Source organism: Etheostoma cragini, chromosome 21 (genome assembly GCF_013103735.1).
Source record: "Etheostoma cragini isolate CJK2018 chromosome 21, CSU_Ecrag_1.0, whole genome shotgun sequence".
In the NCBI taxonomy this organism is placed as follows: domain Eukaryota; kingdom Metazoa; phylum Chordata; class Actinopteri; order Perciformes; family Percidae; genus Etheostoma; species Etheostoma cragini.
In genome coordinates, this window is record NC_048427.1 from 13,541,163 (window position 1) to 13,562,317 (window position 21,155).

General features: G+C 42.6%; 1 protein-coding gene across 1 annotated transcript in view; it reads left to right on the forward strand.

Annotated features, from left to right (window-relative positions):
* Positions 1 to 12,706: 12,706 nt before the first annotated feature.
* Positions 12,707 to 21,155, forward strand: part of fam20cb (FAM20C golgi associated secretory pathway kinase b) — a 48,956-nt gene continuing 40,507 nt past the window's right edge. Inside the window, exons 1-3 of the mRNA XM_034860581.1 lie at positions 12,707 to 14,022; positions 14,281 to 14,456; positions 17,741 to 17,819. Coding sequence (XP_034716472.1) covers positions 13,511 to 14,022; positions 14,281 to 14,456; positions 17,741 to 17,819 — 767 coding nt within the window. The 5' untranslated portion in view covers positions 12,707 to 13,510. The remainder of the gene's footprint in view (positions 14,023 to 14,280; positions 14,457 to 17,740; positions 17,820 to 21,155) is intronic.

The following is a 21,155-nucleotide window of genomic DNA, read 5'->3' on the forward strand; positions in this document are numbered from 1 at the left end:
TGTGTTGGAAATTAGCAGTGGAATGTGTTGCCATTCGTTTCCTGAATAAAGCATCAGGTTCTCTCAAGTGCTGATAGTCCCATCATGTCTATTTCGGCTTCATCTGGCTGCATCTTGTAGTCCCACCTCCATCCCTTCCCTCGTACGATTCTATATCTCACATACTTTTTAGAGTTTTTTTTCTTCTTTTGGTAAACCACTGGCAGGTGGCAGGACACAAACCCTGTGCTTTTTTTCTCCTCCTCTGGCGTTTCGAGTTTGTCAGCCGTCTAATGCAATCAATGCGGGCCACCTGCCCCGGCCACCGCAAACCACCACCTATTACAACAGCGCTTTTGTCTTTACACGCACAAAGACACAGAGCCTCTGTTTTAAGAAAGGCTGGAAAGTGGAATGAAGCAATGAGAGATTGGAAGGAATGTAGAATGACAAGAGCAGGTGTTTTTTTATGTTGAACTAAATGTAAAAGTAGTCAAACACAGATTATGAGCCCAACCAATTCACCAGCGTTTCATTTCAAAGCTCTATTACATTTCGCCTTCATGTAGAAACTCTTCTTATGTTTTAAATTCAATTGAAGGATTGTATGGCTCGTTATTGGTTTTAGAGACTCTAACACCCTCCAGCATATAAAACCATTTCAAAGAGAAAATAACTGCTGTCAAGCTGAAAAATTTACATTTTTTTCCACACGTGAAGTTCCATTCCACTTATGAAGTGTCCTATGGGTTGTGGTCTTGAGAGGAGGGAGTCAAAGGTGCGTGTTGATCTATTAAAGGTAACGGTTCAATATCTACAACACAAGCATAAGGGGCTTTAGTGAGTGCAGTCTTGAGGGAAATAAGACAGGAACAGTTGTGTGTAAAGCTAAATCAATTTTTGAATTGCAAAAACACAGACGGCAGAGGTCTGGCATCCACTGCCCATTTGAGAGTGATAGCAGTAGTAGTGTCTGACGTATATGATTTAAGAAGCAGTAATACTTTGAGCTTCGTCCTATTCTATCCCATCTGATCATATCCCCCCGCTTTCTAGACTGCAACAGTTGTCGTAAAGCAAAATTCCATAAGCTGCAGTATAAAATCACAAAAACAATAAAATTATGGATGCACACACATAAAGGCATGCATGTTTCATGGCTCATATCACCCAGCATCAGGGAGAACATTGTACAGACATACATACCCTGAAGGTTTCAATCCTTAATACACTTGCCTTCCCTAATGCATTTGCATGGTGAGACTTTTTCTGTAAAAGACACAAAAACAAATCAGTTTGCTCTTCAAGGTTGGGAAATGAATGAGGGTCAGACTTTATCGCAGTTTTGCCTGACATTCGATAAGGAAAGTGGAGGAGAAACTGCCGCCCTTCTTTCTCTCACTCCCCCGTTCAATAAAGCTCCCATTGAGGGGAGGAGAACAGCAGACGCGCCTTTTCTTTTTACCCTGAGGGGAAAGTACCTCACATTGAGGCTATCACTTAAAGGTCAAGCCTCTCCGAATCTCATGGAAACTCCATTCAGAAAACACACTTCCCGTGCCATACTGGGCTGTGTCCTGCTATCATCTCTTGTACAATAACATTTCCGTGGCCCAGTAGGGGGATATGAGCTCCAGAGGTGTAGAGAATGTCAGAACAACATTTGGCCTTTTGATCGGTGTGAATATAGATGGGCATCCAACACTCTGGTGATGTCAGAAATGCAACCTGTGTCTTTTGCATTTACAGTGCCCTTTCACTCTGTCACTGCTCCGTATGCGTCTTTCTTTAACACACCCAACTTTAACATTTAAGTATATTTATATAGCACCTTTCTAAATGGGTTACAAAAATATCTTGTGCAGCCTTTCATGGTCTTCTAATGACTTTGGTGATCTCCTGACACCATGAGGTGGACATTTGTGGTTTTTAGTGATATCTTTTTCAACAGACAGCTCCACTAGTGCTGTGTATCAGTTTGCGTTCTATTTTACTTAAATTTGTTATTTTGAGTGTACAAGTGGGTTCACTTTGACAAGTATGGCAAAAATGCATTGCTCTGTGAGTACCTGGGTGCTGCACTCATAGCTGTCACAAAGTTGAATGTGGACAACACTGGGCACTCCTCACCCACTGTGGTCGCCATCTTGTCTAAGTAGCAATAGGGGATGGGCCGCGACCAAACTTTTGAAAATAGCTACAGAGGAGGCTGCAGCATTTGTGGTTGCTCCGGCGAACACCAAACCATATGCCAGCGGTGTAATTTCCACCTTATTTTCAACTAGGGAGCACAAAAAACTATCCATGCTGTGTTGAATGAGATACAGGTTTCTGAATGTCCTCTGCCTTCAGTCTCTAGGTGAGCTGTTTAAAATCTGCACGGCTCTCTACGGCACTAGCCAAGATGAGGTGGCTAACCGTAGCATGCTAGCACTAGCATGCTACCTTGTTCTCAATGGCAAAAAACTGCTACAACACACACTATTTCACCATAATCTACAAAAGAACTACTTCCATGAGCCTGTTCTGCAGATCTTCCACAAGTGCTCCCTTGTTTAGAAGAAGTCTCCCAGCTCATCCTGCCATGTACTGACCAAACTTAGAGAAACAGTACCTACTGCGCATGTGCGACTCCCAACAAATGAAGTAAAGAAGTGAGATGTCTCGCTCTGTAGCTGAAACAGAGACCTAAACACACAGGCTGAAAAGAGGATCTGCAGCAATTTGCAGTACACCAAAAATATGGTATTTTTTGAAAATTAAATAATGTAAACCTACTCTGGTAAAATGTCAAAATACAATTATGTACCTGAAAATAAGCTTAATATTGGCGTTTTAATAAATTTGAAAACAGAAAACAAGCCGGCAGATATTTTGGGGGGTGATAATGGATGACAGAAATTCTCCACCTAGTTGAAATTAAAAGAAGACGTGGTCAAATGATGCAATCACCATCTACGGTAAGTGCATAACAGCCATGTGACATTGGAGGCTGTCGAAATTCAATACACAAGTATGGGTATTACATGGAAGTGACAGGCAGGCATAACTAACTGGTAAAGATTTAACCTATTTGGTAGAGATTACACAAGAGACACATAACAGTGAAGTTTGAACATTTAAGATTTTGGCATTCACACACAGAACCGATAAGCTGATCAGATTTAGTCTCTCTGATAAACCACAGAATGTGTGTTCTGTACAGAATAAGCCTTTAAATCAGAATAAAAGAAATGAAAATCCCTCAAATTTAAAAACAATAAAAAGATTATCTTAAATGTTATGTTGTGTTGATTTTGGACCAATCCGCTGTTGGATCAGCTGAGAGAGAGGCGTTTCTGTCACGCCCTGGGCCTTGCAGTCGATGGAAAGCAACTGCAGCGCCTGGCTGCCTGACTGTGGCTGCCTTGATCTCATGAGGTTATCATTGCCTGCTTGTACACGATGTCAGAGCATTTGGGTGGAGAATTGGACGGTGATCGATTCTGCGCAGGCCTGGCTCATCAAGAACGAGCCTTGTGTTGTCCGACAACGCCAGAAAACGGCTTCATAGAGAGAGAGGGGAGAAGTGAGATAGTTATTTTATCCATCGGGGGATAAAAAGTAACAGAAACAAGTGTTTTCAGAATGAGAAAGAGAGCTAGAGAGGAGTTCAAATGCCAGAAAGGTGTGGGGGGTTTCCAAAGCTTCTTGGAGAATACTGGCTGCTTTACACTTGAATGTTGGACTGGGGTCAGATTTGTTGCTAAATCACTCCCCACTTACTACACACACCACTGGTCTGCTGGCCTTTGTGAATTACAGTCACAATGAAGGTAAATCTCCCTTTAGTCACATACTAGAGTTCCCTGTAACAAGGCACTCTAACACAAAGTTTATCTTGATTCAACTGCAAGCCAGCAAGTACTCAGATAAAATGTTGGCAGTGAAACAGATCCTTGAATGAATGGTGCATTGTTGATCAATTCATCATTGATCATATAGCGCCTGTTTCAATCCACTGGTGTGTAAAAGGGATCATAAAGGGGCTACAATATATAACATTTTGTTAGGTGTTTTTGTATGGCTTTATGACCCAGAAGCACACTAACTTGCTGAAACAATATCCCCAAAATACACTTTATCCATGGCAATCCCTCTTGTGGCTTTGAGGAAGCTTTGTGGCTCCACACTATCTGTGTGTGTGTGTGTAAAGCCATACTTGTAACTCCAGCAGAAAAACAAAGACAAGTGCCTCTTTCACTGTCGCTGTGACTGGCTATCCTCCCACACACTCATGGACATGTGAGTGCACACACACACACGCAAACTTAAGCAACACACACACACACGTAAGCAACACACTGAGAAGCCAAGACAGTGTTGCCAAGTAGAGCCCGCTACCTCTTAAAACCTCATGTTTATGCAGACATTTTGTGTTTCTGGCTGACAGTGACGGGACTTTGTTGACACGCCGCGGCAGCAGTGAGAATATGAGCTAAAGGAAGAGAAAAGCAGGGATGAGATAATATGTGGAAGAAGAAGTGAGAATATAATGAGAGGATAGGGGCTCCATGACAGTACAGTTGGGAGTGTTTTAAAAAGAGAAGAGGTTGATAAAAGTTAAGAAGAGGGAGGCATGAGTTGCAAAGTCAGCAGTCGGGAGACCTGTGTGTGGGAGTACCTAAGTGAGATCCGCTGGTATAGTGTGTGTGTGTGTGTGTGTGTGGTGGTCCACTATGAGTTAGGATCCCAGATGGAATAGGTTCATATATCATTCTCCTAATGGTGTTGGCTCTGAGTCAAATCTTTGAGATATCTCCCTTTCTCTCTCATTATGCCTTAACGACTTCAGGATCTGTCTCCATTTAGCTCTATTTTAGCTGGGCTGTCATAACTGTTGAGATTTACTGCAGAGCTACTCCTCCACTCCCACTGCATTTAGCAACCCAAACATGTGTTGGCCAAGCAGACGGCTGGATTAATAGTGAGATTTCAGTGTTTTCAAGCCATCAGGATGTTAATATCATTTTCAGGTTCCAACACAGGGCTTTGCTCCTGCATATCAACCTCTACTTGTGAAGGCGGTCTGCACTAAACCCATAAAATGTTCTAATATAAATGTTGATTTTGTGAGACGCTATCTGTAAAAGAGGTCATGTAAAAGCATAGTGGAAACAAAAATGTGTTTAGCAAAAGGAGAATGTCATAAGATAAGAATTTTGGTGGTAACAGTGATGAATTCAAATGTTTGCATGAAATTGACTATGTGGGAATGTGGAAGAATATCGTTCAGAATAAAGAGTACAGATAGAAGAGTGAGAATACGCAGTTTAGCCAAGATAGACAAAAACGTACCATATCCTCCAAATGAAATGCAGGAATACTTACCATCGGATATAACTTTAAATTAGGTTCAATACAATTGGTGTAAAATTCGGCTTTGTGAAAAGTAAGAAATTCCTCATTTAAATTCACTCAAGTTAAAATATGAAAAACTGAATCAAAGTACTGGAATTTGATGCAGGCAGATTCTTTTTGATTAAAGGCATTTTCAGTTAAGTTCCACTTGCTTACATAAGTACTGAAAGTTGCGCTGCAACTATTGACTATTGTCATTATTCATTCAATCTGGCTATGATTAAAAAAACAAAATAGTGGACATTTCCAAAACTAAGCTGACATTTTGAAGTAGCTTACTTTGTCCAACCAACTGTCCAAAACCCTGAGGGTATTTAGTTCCCAATTAAATAAAACAGAAAAGCAGCAAACCCTTGGAAATTGCTTAAATGATTGTTGTTCATTTTTTGTTGATCATCTTATCGCGTTACAGAGCTAACATTGCTAACTAATTGCAAACCTTGGTATTTTATCAAAACCTTTGCTCAAATTTTGTGAAACACACTTATTTGCTAGCCCAAAGCAAGATACCACTCACATATCTGGCAATTAAAGGTCCCATGAAATGAAAATTTCACTTTACAGTATAAGGTTTTTATTAACGTTACTACTGGCTCTTGTGGCTGTAATTCTGCATCAAAGCTGAATTTTGTGAAAGAGACTTCAGATATGGTATTAGGCGACCACTAAGGCCTATATAAAAGCATCCAAAGATCTCTATGTCAAGGGACCTTTAACCATGAAGCTACAGCCAGGAGACAGTTAGCTTATCTTATATGATTACGTTAGCTTAGCTTAAAGCTAAACTTGTTGCAAAAAACACATAACACACAAATCGAATTCACACAGCCCTTTCACAAACATTTGTTTGCTTTTTTTTTTGCAGAGTTAGACGAGACAAAAACAATACCACTCTCTCATCTATATGGTAAATATGAAGCTGCGGCCAGAAGACAGATAGCTTAACTTAGCATAAACACTGGAAACGGCTAGCCTGGTTCTGTCCATAGATGAAAAAAAAAACTATTTATTATTATGACTTATGTTTACTATACATACATGAGAGTGGTAGCTAGAAATCTTCTCATCTAACTCTGAGCAAGATAACAAAAAAGCATAATGTTGAATTGTTCTTTAAGAACACACTGGTCTCTTCACAATGCAGCATGAAGTCAAAGGTGAGCCTACAGGTCAAGGAGCATCTCATGCAATCAGAGTAAAAGTTAACTAACAAATTGACCACAGATGACTTTTATTTGTCTAGGATAGGGGAGGATGCTAAGGGTCGCTGCTATATCTGGACCTGAGCAGCGGGCCCCATGCTGGGGGGGCCTGGTGGTCGACGGAGCCGCAGACTAAAATAAACACACACTGTTACTGAAATGATCCAAACAGGAACACTCATCCATCCAAGCCTGCCTTCATTAAAGTGGTCCGCCCAAGCTCTAATTATAGGATTACAGGGTAGCCAGCAGGACAAACACAGCAAGGGCCTCTGGTTGGATGCAGCTGCCCCAAAACACACTGATCACTGTACCTAGTGACCCAGGTATCCACCCACAGTGCACTCCTGCACAAACCCCAAACACTAATTTACACAGTACTCTTCTTTCTCTTTCTCTCTCTCCCCATAGAACGCTGTACACACTCAGTTTGAACTAACACGCGCAAGCCAAACAAGACATATACCTGGGTAAGTATAGTGCCGATTGTGTGCCTCCCAAACAGACTTAAAAATAACCCCATGGTGGAGCGCAAGGAAAGTCAGCCCTGCAGTTTGATAGCAGAGTGAGGCAGACAGGGTCAGGAGAACTCTTCTCAATAACACCTTATTATAGCCACAGACAGTCTGGGCTTTTAAGATGTTTTAAGAGATGACCCTGGGGAGCCTGTATCGCCACTTAAGAATCCTGATTCGATGGGCATGCATCCTTTCCTCCCTCTCCTCCGCACTAGATATTTGGTAATCTGTAGGAAGCTCAGGGCCTCCTTCAGTTGTAGTCCTTTGCGATCATTCATTCTGTTTAGGGTATGATCAGTAAATCAGTTTGCTGGTCGCTGTGGTGTACAGTAGTTTGTTTATAGCGTAATGTTTTTTACTTATGCTTTTTTTTGTTGCTTTTTTACTTCTGAACAAAAAGTGTAAGTATCATACACTTTTGTTTGCCACAGAGCTTTTCAATCCAAAGTCCACTAGAAATATCCAATTGGCTTTTTGTCGCGGGTACTAGGGCGATAATAACTACTGGGTCGGCCTACAAAATACGTCATCCCTGCAACACTCTATACCTATAAGTACTAACATTCCCATCAGCCTCAGCTGTACTTTGTGTTTTGTGCTAAGTAGATAATGTAAGCATGCTAACATGCTAACATGCTAACCTAAGATGGCGAACATGGGAAACATTATGCACCACTGTTCCCAAGCACAGACTTGTGCAGCTAGCAAGGCTGTTCTGTAGTCTGGTTAATGGTGGGTTTCATGATGATTCACAGGTGTTTTCCACCTTGCAAGAAAAGACATTTGGGGGAAACACAATTTCTTTGACATTTTAATTTTATTTCACTATTATTTATGTTTTATTTCAGTTATTTTAATGTATTGTTTGGTAAAATGTTGTGCCATATACATTGTACTGGCATAAAACATGGGCAACAGGTAGCTTCAACTCACTGAGTGTGATTATACTAATGTAACTATACTAATGATAAACAAAACAGCCCACTTCAGTTTAGTGTTTTATCATTATTATTCATGAAGGAATACATTGTACAGTTTATAGATACACTATTACTGGAAGTAAAGCTACTGATCTGTAAAGAGCTGCCAAGATGTGTTTTTAAGCCCTTGGGCATCATCTTGAGGAACAACAAATTCTCTATGAATATTACATTTTCTTCTAAATGAGATGCCAATTATTTTTTTTATCAACAACGTCCATCCTTCTGTGAGTAAGAACCGAGTAATGATCACAAAGAGAACACCCATCTCTCTCACACGCCCCTAATATGCAATCAAGGAGAATGTCAACCTTGCTTTGTGCTGACACCCACAAGTGATAATTGTGTAAACAAAAGACGCAACAATCATTTAAACATTATAAGGAAATAGATGGAAAGGCAAAACAAAAAAAATACAAACTGTATCAAGAATACAGAGAGAAAATAAAAGAAGGGCTGCTTTGTGGGTGAGAGCAATTCAGAACCAAACATTTCTAAATGTCACCATGTTCTTCTATGATTGTGGATGTCTTCCTAGAAGTGATTAACATGCCAGTTTAAATGTGTCTGTGTTAACACTTCTGGTTTCTGAACCGAGCAACTGTAAATGGAGGTGAGGAGGGGCTGAAAGAGGAAGAGTCGGAGGAGCAGCGAGAGCCGCATTAGGCTTATTGGGGCCAACAGAGGGCATTGTTATCAGTAATATCCATTCAAATGTTCCCTATCAGATGCAGTGAGTGCGGTGCTGCTTGAGGATGGAAATTAGTCGTGTTCCCCCACTCAGCCTTGGTCACAACAAGGGCAAATTCAGGCAAATTAATTTACTCAGACAATACATAAGGAGCCCTGGCGATACAGAGGGATGTATGAATGGCAGACGATCGCAGAAACAGCGGAGGAGTGTGAAGCGGAGAGGTCCATGCCTCAGTATGCAAACCAACCTGCCCTGACCTCCTTTTCGTACAATACTAAACAACTGTCAGCATTTTATATCCATGCAGATTCAGTGACTTTCCCATTTCAGTTTAACCTCATGTGCATTCCTAAAGCCTTTTACAATTTGCCCAAAGCTGCCATGGTTACAACAGGGGAAAAAAATAAAATAAAAATAAAGGAATCTGATTGAAACGGTAAGTTAAAGTGAGCCATAATCCATAATGTATTTTATTTTTTACATGCATTGAGCTTTCTCTTGCTGAAACTTTCAAATGGATAAACCTACACCACTGGAATGCAATCAAACCGGTTTGTTTGATGGTAAAAAAATGCTATTTTAATAGAAACTATGAAACAGGTTGCTATTCATTCTTTACACTAAATGGAGGTGTGTTATGATACAGAATATTAGCCAACATAATAAAAACGTAATTTTTCATTTTGACTTGGATAACCTTTTGCTTGAATCCATCTGGAAGACGTTGTACAGTAGCAAAGCCCACCTTCACTGTAATAGTGCAGATAGGAACACAGATTGTGCTATCTTGCTATCCCCCCCATGTTATCTCACTGAGAGACACTGTGAAGTGTAGAGGACATAAATCTTGTGTATTTACAACCCGTGCTGTTAGAATGCCCTGCCCTCTTCCTCCTCCTCCTCTTCCAGATCTTGTCTGTGCAACGTCTAGGTGCTTTCAATAGCCTGCTGTTGTCAAATGGGATATCAAAGGATGGTGTTTCTCAATCAACCTGTTGTATTCACATATTGCGACCCCAACCTTTAAAAAGGCTCGGTCATATAAATGTTGCGGGGGAACAAAGGGTGGAACACTTGTAATTCTAGAGTTGGGTTCCTTTGTCTGCGGATTTTTTTTTTTCTTTCTTGTATTACGCTTTGTCATAATAGCTCGCATTTCTGTCCAGTAATAGACTGAGATTACTCATTTGGAGTTTGCAAATTGTCATCTCACAACAGTCCACTTCCATTACCAGATCTTAAGTGCTAATGTTATTTGACAGCATATAAAATGAGTAAAAAAAAAAAAGTGTTGACGTCTCAGCACAATGGCGCGACAGCAGGATTATCTCGTTGATACTGAAAAGCTGGGCTATACGATTGTACAAGACAGGCCTTGTGAGTAACCATTGACCCATCAGCTGCTGTGATCCATGTCTGACTGACATCAATACACATTCATCTGTGCTTGTTTCACCTCAGGCTAGCAGGCCACAGGCTACAGCGGCTGGCATTAGATCCGGACAGGCAACAAGCATCACTTTGTCTTCCACGCTCGCACTATCACTGACATCAAACACCAGGGGAGGCAATCTGATGGACCTTTTGCTTTGTTGGGAAATAATCCCTGTTAAGGGGCCTTGAAATGTCAGTGGTCAGTGTATCTTATTTATGTAAACCCTCCATTAAACAGTAATTTAAGGGGAATAATTCCTTCTTTCTCTAAAAAGGTTTTCTCTATGTCCAACACCATAGTCAATTCAGTGGAGCTGAATCCATTGTTAGTCGCTTGACACCTGATGCTTTTTCCTGAATCACCTTGCGCTTACTGTCCCAACACACACACACACACACACACACGCACACGCACACACACACACCTAAAATCACTTAGAGCTTCAGATTAGCAAAGACGTCTGTGCTGCTGTTTTTATTTTTCCTCTATATCAGCACCATTAACATTCACAACTAATGTTTTGTTCCACTGGGTAAATCCCCCCACAGAGCCTATCTTAATCCATCTTTACTCTTCTCTGTTAGAAATCTGTTCTGTGTTAGTACAACAGCCACCTCTGTCATATCCCCCCCCCCCCTCTCTCTCTCTCTCTCGCTCTCTGTGCTCCTCTTTTTAATTATGAACTAATCTAGAGAGGTAATCACAGACAGCATGATCACTTACTCAAGCGTATATGCCATACTATGAAATGCAAGCAGTTTATTACCCTGTCTCTCCTGCCTATTTACAGCCACCAGGAAGCATGGATGTAGCCATGATGCTGTGCCAATTAGCCATAAAAAAGAAACATTAGTGTACTGACTGGATATTGGAGAGTGCTTTCATTGCAGGTTGGAGTACTGTAAGTGCTTCATGTGGCATATAGGTTAGGGGTCGGGCCAGCAGAAGAGCGTGGAGTCAGTTTCTTTCTTTCTTTTAGGAAGCACAGCGCTGGTGGAAGAAGTATTTCCATCCTTTAGGCTATTTAAGTAAAAGTACTAATACCTCACTGTAAAAATAGTCTTTGATCTCATGAAATGGTGTAGGTATGACACGCCAGTTTGTATACCATTATTGGCGTGTTACCAACACGCGTACTGGCTTTTTAGCCTGTTTATCAACGCCATTTGGCCTCCACTGACTTACATTACCTTCCGATAGCGTGTGTATTAACGCCTTAGCGAGTAGTATGAAAGGGCGAAAATCCACATAGGGAGACTGGTCGGGGTGGTGGATGGCTACAACACAGGACTTTCACCCAGGAGATCAGGGATTCTGTCACAAGTGTCAAAAAAAATTGCATCGTGTCATGTTTCCTAAACGTTTTACTCTAAAGCCAACCCACGTGTCACGTTTCGTAAAGTTAACCGTCGCTTTCTTCTTGCGACGTGACCCGGCAAGTGCCGTGTATGTTTACGTCCGCTGTATACACCGTAGACATACACGCAGATAGCTTTAAATGCGTACAGATAACGCGCCACTTGGCTTAAGAAAGTCAGCGTGTACGTTTAAGCGAAGTCATGATGTCATGTTGCCTTTGCAAGTAAAAGTCCTGCATTGAAAATGTGACGTAAAATAATGTAAGTATCATCAGAAAAAAAATTACTTAGAAAAGTAAAATACTCAATGCAGAAAAATCCTTACACTTTAAAAACTGGAAATGATCAAAACACTTCTGTCAATCGACTAAGTGTTTAATCGGTGAATCGCTTCAGCTGTAGGCCTTTTCATTGTTGGCCAGTATAATTTATAATAAAACATTGTACATTTTCAACTACATGTGTGTTGTGTGCAAACATCTTAATTTTTATAAATTACTTGTAACTAAATATGTCAGATTAATCTAGTGGAGTAATAGTAGAAACTGGCATGAAAAGAAAACACTAAAATAAAGTACATTGAGTTTGTATCCCACTTAGGTACGTTACTAGAGTAAATGTACTAAGTTACGTTCCACCACCGCTGAAAGGGGCTTTGTGGTTTTCATTCCATGCAGCCTTTAAACATATTTGAGATGTGATCGGTGCTGAGTGGCAGCAGCGCAGGATGGAACTGGATCCTCAGAGTGATGAGCGGTCTAATAGGCCTGTCTAATGTATCATCGATGGATTGACTGCCGTCTCGGAGGAGACCTTTCAGAGGGATTCCAGGAGATATGTTTCAGAAGAAAAAAAACTGCTTTGCTGCTGCGTTTAACAAAGCCAGGCTGAATATTGGCCAGTGAAAAGACGCCCTCTTCTTGCGCAGCCTGGATGTGCAGGGAGAATTTATTCCAAGAAGAACACAGACAAGCAGTTATATGCTTCACGTGGTTGTAGCCTCTCTCTCTCTCTGTCTCTTTCTCTCTCTCTCTCTCTCTCTCTCTCTCTCTCTCTCTCTCTCCCTCTCTCTCTCTCTTTCTCTGCCAATCTGCGCACAGTGACGCTGCGCAAAGGCTGGATCTAGTCTTGGCTTCATCATCATATTTAACACACCCACCCAGATTCACACATGCTACAGGAGGTGCATTTCCTCCTCGAGGTTGGCTGGTCCTGCGGGAGGATCTCTGTCTCCTGTTACCTGTGCAGTTTATTGCGGAGGCTCGCCTCGGTGATTAGTCGGGGACTCGATGTGACAAAAATTACGCATCCTGGATCGCCGAGGTGGATAAGAGTACATGTTAGTTTTCGGGGACTTTCCCATAAAGCACTTCAAATGTGAATAGGTTGCACTTCCCGTACATTACTTTTTTTTTCCCCTCCCCGGGCCGAAGTCCCAGCTGATCCACGGCTACTCTTCCCCGCACAGGGTCGAGGTTGGACGGGGAGACCGATGCGCGCCCAACCTCTCGGACACGCACGTTTGACGGACCATTTCCCCCCGCTTATCACAGCTGCTTTTGGATCCTACTCACTTGTTCGCTACTCTTCTGAAATATTTGGTGGTGGCAGTGGGAAGAAGATGTGGCTTGCGCGAAGCGACCGTTGGTCTGAACCGACTCAACGTGTTTTACCTGGACGCTTGCGGATGATTTTGCGCTTCTGAAAAATCTCTCCTGGACCCCCGCGCGCACAAAGCAGCTCGGACTTTGATGTTGAAAATACAAAGGCTGAACACTGAATCCTTTACTCAAGACGGCAAGTGAAGATGGCTCCTACGTGTTTAATGTGTATTTCATTAGATTGGCGTCCAGTCTAATAAACATCATAAGCGATGTAGTCAGCTTGTTCATCTGCGTGCTCATCATTTGCAGTAAATACTCACATCTGCTCAAACGGGAGACCATGAAGATGATCCTTTTGCGCAAATTCCGGGTTTTGATCCTCATGGTGTTCCTGATCGCATGCTCAATGCACATAATGATAGACTTGTTACCAAAGCTGGAGAGGCATGGCAACAGCGGCTGCTCGTGCTCCCACACGCCGAGCGAGGAGCCTCAGAGCTGGGGGAAGCAGGGCTGGCCTAACAAGCACACACTGCGGATCCTCCAAGACTTCAGCAACGAGCCCAGCTCTAATGTTTCCTCCCACTCCCTGGAAAGGATCCCGGTTCCAGGCGACAAAACGCAGGCTCTCAGAAGGCTGGAACATCTGGGACAACGCGGTGACAGGAAGAGACAGTTCATCCAGGGCGTCACAGTGGCCAAAAACATGCCGGTTAAGGGTTCAAGGTTGTCGGCTCTGTATGACCACCCCTTATATAAAAGATCCCCGCCACCCCTGACAGACGAGGACACGCTGTTCAACGTCAACACGGACATCCGATTTGACCCCAAAGCTGCAGAGGATCAGGCATGGTAAAGCGTTTGGCTCATTAAGTCACATTTGAAAGCATAAATGCTTTCAGGGTTGACTGTGAAATTTCACAGTCAACTCTAATGCAACAAAAGCTTTAAATAAACATTTCATAATGAGACCAGAACGTCACATCTGAGGGCTTACAGTGCAATCACATTATGGTAATGCTGCATGTGCTCATGGGCTGTTGCACAACACCTGTCACTGTTTACAAAAAAATCTGACTTCCTCCTTTACCATTTCCTTTCCTCACCCAGGAACACTGAAGGCAACATGGATGAGTTCAGCCCAACAGGGGAGGTGACGGCCGACTCCTACCCCAACTGGCTCCGCTTCCACATTGGAATAAATCGATACGAGCTGTACTCCAGACACAACCCGGTCATCGACGCCCTGCTGAAGGACCTGGTCACCCAGAGGATCACCAGCGTCGGTGAGTCATAAGAACCACAGGGCAGGGGCTGACTGGTTGGTTAACAGCCAGCAGGAGGGCTTCATTACACAGGCAGAGGGTAAACATTACACTTCACTCTGAAGCCCAAGTCTATAAAGCAGGGAACCGGTTCTTTTTTAAGCTGACACTAGTCATCATGACATGCATTTTTGGTGTGTGTTGTTGAGGTATAAGGATGGTGTAACAAATGTGTGCTCATGTTGAGGGCTGGTTGCCCTATGACCCACATCTCAAGCTCAGGGCCACTTTGACAGGCCACTTGTCTACTGATGGACACATATAATGGATTAAACCTGTGCTATTTTTATTATCTAGTTGCTGAGTGTCTCTGTTTGCCACACAGGTCAAAGTTCAATTTACAAATATCAGAAATGGTGTCAGCAGCAGTGTTGCCAGATTTGACGGACACCAAGTAGCCCACTCAAGAGCAGGGATGTGTGACACAAACGCACACACAGCTCTTTGTCCAGCTAGACAGCAGTGAACATTTTATCTTAATAGCTTTGTAACATTGGTTCGTCCTGTGAAACAGGAAGTTGTCCCCTCAGATCCTCTCTGGTATGTTTTTTATTCTGCAGCTGAAGACAAGTGATTAGAGAAAAGAGAAAAGTAACAAATGATGAGTTTCTTTTGTTCAATTAGGCAAAGCCAAAAGCATGGTTACAGTAATTTATAAATCAACTCCACCAAGAAGATGACGTGATATTACAACTTTTATGAACAGACATACGCTCTTACAGGATCTTCTATCACACAGTTGTGACTTTGTAACGGAATAACAGTTTGCATAGGAAAAGACTCCGCCTAGTTGTAACTGAAATGACATTTCAGGCCCTATCACAACACACAGAGAGGAGAAACGGCCGACCGGTTTCAATCGGGGGAAAGAGCCCAAATGGCACAAAACGTAGCCCAAATTATCACCAGCCGCCGAAAACTAATTCTACCAGCCCAATTGGGTGGAAAACAGCTCCATCTGGCAACCCCTGAGTGTCAGTGGAACAGTAATGTGTGCCTCTAATGTAACTCGCCCTACTGGTTATAACTGAGAGGAGATGCTGCAAATTAACAGACAACTATGCCTATCGATGCCACAGGTACTGACAACATGAACCCACACTCAAACACACACACAAGTATGCATGAAGATGGATGTCAGCTGCAGGTTATCATACTACAGCCCCGAATCTGCTCAGCCTGTTCGCTCCTCTCTTATTTACGAGGCTGAAGGAGTAATAAGAAAACCCCACAATCTCCTCCCATTTATCCCCACAGCAATAATAATAATAACTCATTACATAGCCCTTTATCATAGACACTCAAAGCACTTCAGGGGGTGCCGGTATAGCACCCACCTGGGTGATGCATGGCAACCTTACAACACCAGGCACTCACCACATATCATCCTCGTCGAGAGGAAGGGGAATGTATTTTTAGTGGAGAGAACATGCAAACTCCACACAGAAAGGTCGGGACGTCTAGGGTTCAAACCAGGTACCTTCTTGCTGTGAGTCCACAGTGCCAACCATCAGGCCACCATTCTGCCCCAGAACACCTGGTCTCAATGCAAATTCACGAGCTACACATCCCGGTGTGAGTCAAAACTAACGCTGTGGCTTTTTAATTTGATTAGCAAGTGTTTGGGGAATCCAGCTTTTTTTGAAGAACGCCGCAAGTGCAAGTAGATACCTGACAGAGGCAATAATCCACGCTTCGCCAGTTTTATGGAATCTATTTTTTTTCTTTTTCTTTTTCAAAAGATTCTTCCTCTTTTGGCTCAGTCCAGCTCCCGCATTCCAAGAGTGCTTGTCGACTCAAAGTCGCCCATCTTGCGCTCGCTGTGATAAGTGATTGCAGATTTCAGGTTCATCTGCCAATCCCAAAACTGTAACTGGCCTTTAACAAAAGATTAAATATTTATCTGGGAGAAGGATTAACTGTTTATAAAACTAGTATCCCTGCCTGGTTACTAAAGAAAGAATGTATTTCTTGCTTTTTTGTCTGTCTGCTCAACGTGTTCCTTGGTTTTCTCCCTCTTGCTTGCTGTCTCTCGGGCTATGGGTGGATAGAGGAAGCAGTTCCCAGTATCTCTAGCCAACTAAATACATGGTGGCTCAGTAATTACAGATCCTTAACACAGGCCAGGGGCAGAATACCAATAGAAGCCAATAGCAGTAGGTTATTATCTAAACTCAAGGATAGGACAGCTCGGATGCATTATACGCTCTAACCTCTTTTGAGCAACGTTCATCAATAAGGGCATGATGTGCAAAACCAGCAGATATGATAAATGTTATTACAGATGATACGTGGGGTCTGTAACTTTAGTTTTTTCGTGGTCCCTGTATACAGTTCCTATCAATTACAGTTGGATTATCCTTCAGGAAAACTCTTTTGACACAGGAGCAAGTGAGACCAGGCGGACATTGATCTTTTCACTTGTAAATTCTTTCTCTGTAAACAGTTTTCTTGTCCTCATGATTCCCATATGTAAAAATAAATGAGAGCATTGATTGAGAAGGTTGTTCTTTGGCAAAAGGCCACTGAAACACTGCTTTCTATCGATCAGCTGATGAAAGAACAGGCACGGTGGCTGCTCTGCTCTGTTTTTTGTTTTTTGTTTTTTTTGCGAGTTTTGCTGTTTTTCGGCCCTGAATAGTCCTCGCCACAGTCCCTGGCCCGGTCCCACGAGTGCCTTTAGACTGCATTATCATGTACAAAAAGGGGGAAAAACATGAAGGATACAAGGATGGATACAAACACAATGAGACAGGGAGAGATGGACCCTCCAGAGAATACAAAGAAAGAGTAAACAGGGGAGGAACAGAGAGCGTCGGGCGAGCACTGGCTGTCCTTCACCTCCTCACTCTCCCTTCCCATCAAACAAACACTGTGACATCAGCGCTCTGCCTTTTCAGTCTCTCTCTCTCTCTCTCTCTCACACACACACACACACACACACACACACACACACACACACACAGTACACAACAGTGCTTCACCAACATGACATACAATGTGAAATCAAATCAATGTCAGTCAGTATTTCATAATGGTTAATATGAACAGAAAAACAGGCTCATTTCCTCATGTGTATGTGGACTTATGTCTGGGCTCTTATCTCTGAGCTTTATGCATTTGGTTCTACTCATATGACTCACTGGTCAACACACTTCTGGTCGGGTAATATGCAGAATGTCTGTAATTTGGCCTTCGGTTAATGTATTTTTTAACGGAAGTGTTGTCTGTTTTGCTTTCGACAGCAATGAAGTCTGGGGGCACTCAGCTCAAACTCATCATGACCTTCCAGAACTACGGCCAGGCTCTCTTTAAACCCATGAAGTAAGTCTTGTATATGTTAAAAAAAACAGTTCCCACTATCTCTACAGTTCCTCTGGTTAAACTGACTTTAGGAAACCCACCTTTAAGAAAAGTATTGTGTTAAAGCTTGAGTGCCATTTCAGCATAAAACACCAATATGCAGCTCTTTACCTCCACTGACTTCCTTTTTTCAGCCTACTACCCACTCATTCTCCTCACAACATCAATCTAATTTCCTCATTCTCCTCTCTGGCTATATCAAATTACTTTCATTTCAGCACAACCTTGATATTCGACTGAAGGCCGACATCAGTCTGCTGTGTCAGAGCCAAATGTTGAGTAGGCATTTCACCTCACAGGGCTTTCAGGTGGCACAACACATCCTTAAATGGCCATATTTAAGGGCCTCACACCTCAGGCAATGCTGGCTGTGTTGTTTAATGACTGATTCATTTGATCAATTATCTGTGTTGTGATAATGTCAATCCATCTTGTTGGCTGAATGTCACTGTCTTGTTGTCAAAATGTGATTTTGCCTTGCTTACTTCAGCTTGAAGTGTTAATAACCCAATGAGGTTGAAACCAATTTTGTAAACCATGACTTTTTAATTGTTTATAGCTGCAGTTTCTGCCAGCGGTGTGGCTCTGGGCATGTTGGTTGTTTGGTTGGTTGGTTGGTCGGTCCACCAGTTTGGTCCAGACTGAAACATCTCATACACTATTAGATGGATTGACGTCTGGAACAAATATCTATGGTGGCCCATGGATGAGTCTTAGTAACTCTGGTGATCTTCTGCCTTTGCATAGGGCCACCATGAGGTTGTGGTTTTTGAGTTAAATGTCTCAACATCTTAAGGCTAAAACTTGGTACACACATTTATGTCGCCTTCAGGATGAGTTTGGATTCTCTGCTCGTACCTGATTGGACCAGGCTATAATGTCTCAAAATTATCCCAGACTTGAATCCGGTCTGGTTTGCTCAAATTTCCAGCTGTTTTTTGTGTGTGCTTAAATTGTTTAAAATTAAGACCTCAAAGCCTGGTAATGTCATGAATAATGTATGGGTGTGCACAGCTGTGTTTGATCGCTGTCTTCTGGTTATCTATTCAACTCTTTCCATTTGCATGGAGAAAAAAACAGTGGAAATTTGGGGGTTTTAATCGGGCTCAGGCCCAAACCTGCTGCAGTGGTTCAGGCTCAGTTTGAGCTTAGAGACACAGGTTCACGTAGGGTTTGGGTCTGGGTTATTTTGGGCCTGATTATCACTCTAGTTGTAATAATGTTGGTGTGCACTCTAACAAACTAAATCACTGTGGGATAGCTAATGTGGTAAAGATTACACCTGCTTAACATCAGCGTTTTAGCACTTTCATGGGAACATGTTAGCATTTAGCTCAAAGAACAACTGTGCCCAAACATACTGTACAGCCTCAAACAGCTGCTAGCGTGACTGTAGACTCTGGTTGTCTTGTTAACTTTGTCCCAAGACCCATATTGGTTCTTGAAAGAGGATTAGGTATTATTTAAGGTGTGTATTTTTGGCTTGGTTCCCACTGCACAGACGTGGCTACAGGCATCATTCTTCCTAACCCAGGAGCTACATCTTTTGTCAATATTTCTCTGTAGCTGGTTCTCTGTAACGGTGCCAGGCGTAATTGCTGTAAGCTTTGTAATCCAACACCTCTGTCTTTTGTCTCATCTCCTTCTGAATCCTATTCCAGTTGGGATATGAGAGGATCCGACTGATGAACTGTAGCTTATTATCAATGTCTCACATCTGTGCTTACGTCGACACACCCTGTAATGCACCCTGGTTTAACTTTGTAGAGCAGATCCAGTAATAAAAGAAATGCCACACTGGTAGTGTGTAATATTGGATTAATTCTTATTTCCTTTATCTAAACTGTCATAATTAGACAATAATGCATCCCAAGAGAAGCGGTCTTTGCTCCTTATCCCTCCTCGATTGGTGGATTTAAATGTCACCCGTCCTTTGTTATGGTGATTGTAATTTAATTGTGGGTTAATGCTTTTCTACACAAGACTGTTGTCTGGCCCCTGCATGTCAGCATGGAGAGTGGGGTTAAGCCTGTGGATGATAGGTAGTGAGGTGGGAGGAAAAGCTATTCAGAGACTGTTGTAATTACTGCTTCAATCGTAATACACTAATTCAGGCTAGAAATCTGACAGGTTGGGAAGAGGAGAGATGAGAATGAGGTGAGAGGAGGAAAGGGATGCGGAGAGGGGAAGTGTGGAGTGCAAGAGAGGAGGGAGGAGAGGTGAGCGGGCCAGAGCTAGAGAGAATAGTAGAGATGCAGAGACGAGGAGACGCGGGCAAAGAGTGTTGTAAATACACGCACAGAGTCAAAATCCACAGATTATCTTGGTGCACTGCCTCGAATTTGAACCCAGACGGAAAGGTGAAATTACATTTCTAGAGAAAATCATGGGATGGTGGGCTTGGACGTAAATCTGATGGTTGACAGTTGTGGTTGTCAGAGCCGCCGTGATGTGTGATAATCCTGAAAAATGGCGAGAGTGAAATGGGAGGGGGACTTTTTCATTCCCTCCTGCTTGACTGCACTTGACTTTAACAAAATAGGGCAACCCATGCTGGCATGGCATGTGTGTGTTTGCTCATTTGGACAGCAATAAAGGTCTTGAAAGATTTGCGGTGTCATTCCCTCGCAAAGATCACACATGTGCACACAGGCACACACGTATGCACGCACGCACGCACGCACGCATGCATATATCCACCTAACACCCAACATCATCTCCTGGTTCCCAAATCTGCTGGTGTGTTTCCACATGGTGCATCAAAGAGACAGGGGCTGAGAGATCAAAGACTTCTCTGGCTGTGCTCTTCTGCACGGCTCCTCTCAACTCTAATGCAAATGTGTGCCAGTCAATCAGGCAGCAAAGGCAGGCAGGCATGTATGCGGTGTCTGGGTAACGATTGACCCCTCAAACCATCCATATCTGTGGAAACCTGCTCTCGCTGTTTATCAGCCTCTCGGTCTCTTTCTCATTCTTAGTATTCTCCATCATTATCCCCTGTGTCTGAAACTCTGCCTTTTTGTTTTTCTCTCTTGCCCTTACTTTAATGAATGGCACAGATGAAGAAATCCATTACCAGGATTCTCGTATTTGTTTCATATTCCCTCAGAGAGAGAAAGAAACTGATCAGTACCTCTGTTTTGTGATGGCATACAGAGGAACCCTCTGTATGTGTGGGTCAAGTAAAACACATTTTTGCATGATTTAACCATTCATATGACAGAGATTGAATCAGCTTAACTGTCTTGAGACACCACCAAAGGGCTTAGAGTACCTGTCCGCTATGATGTAACATAG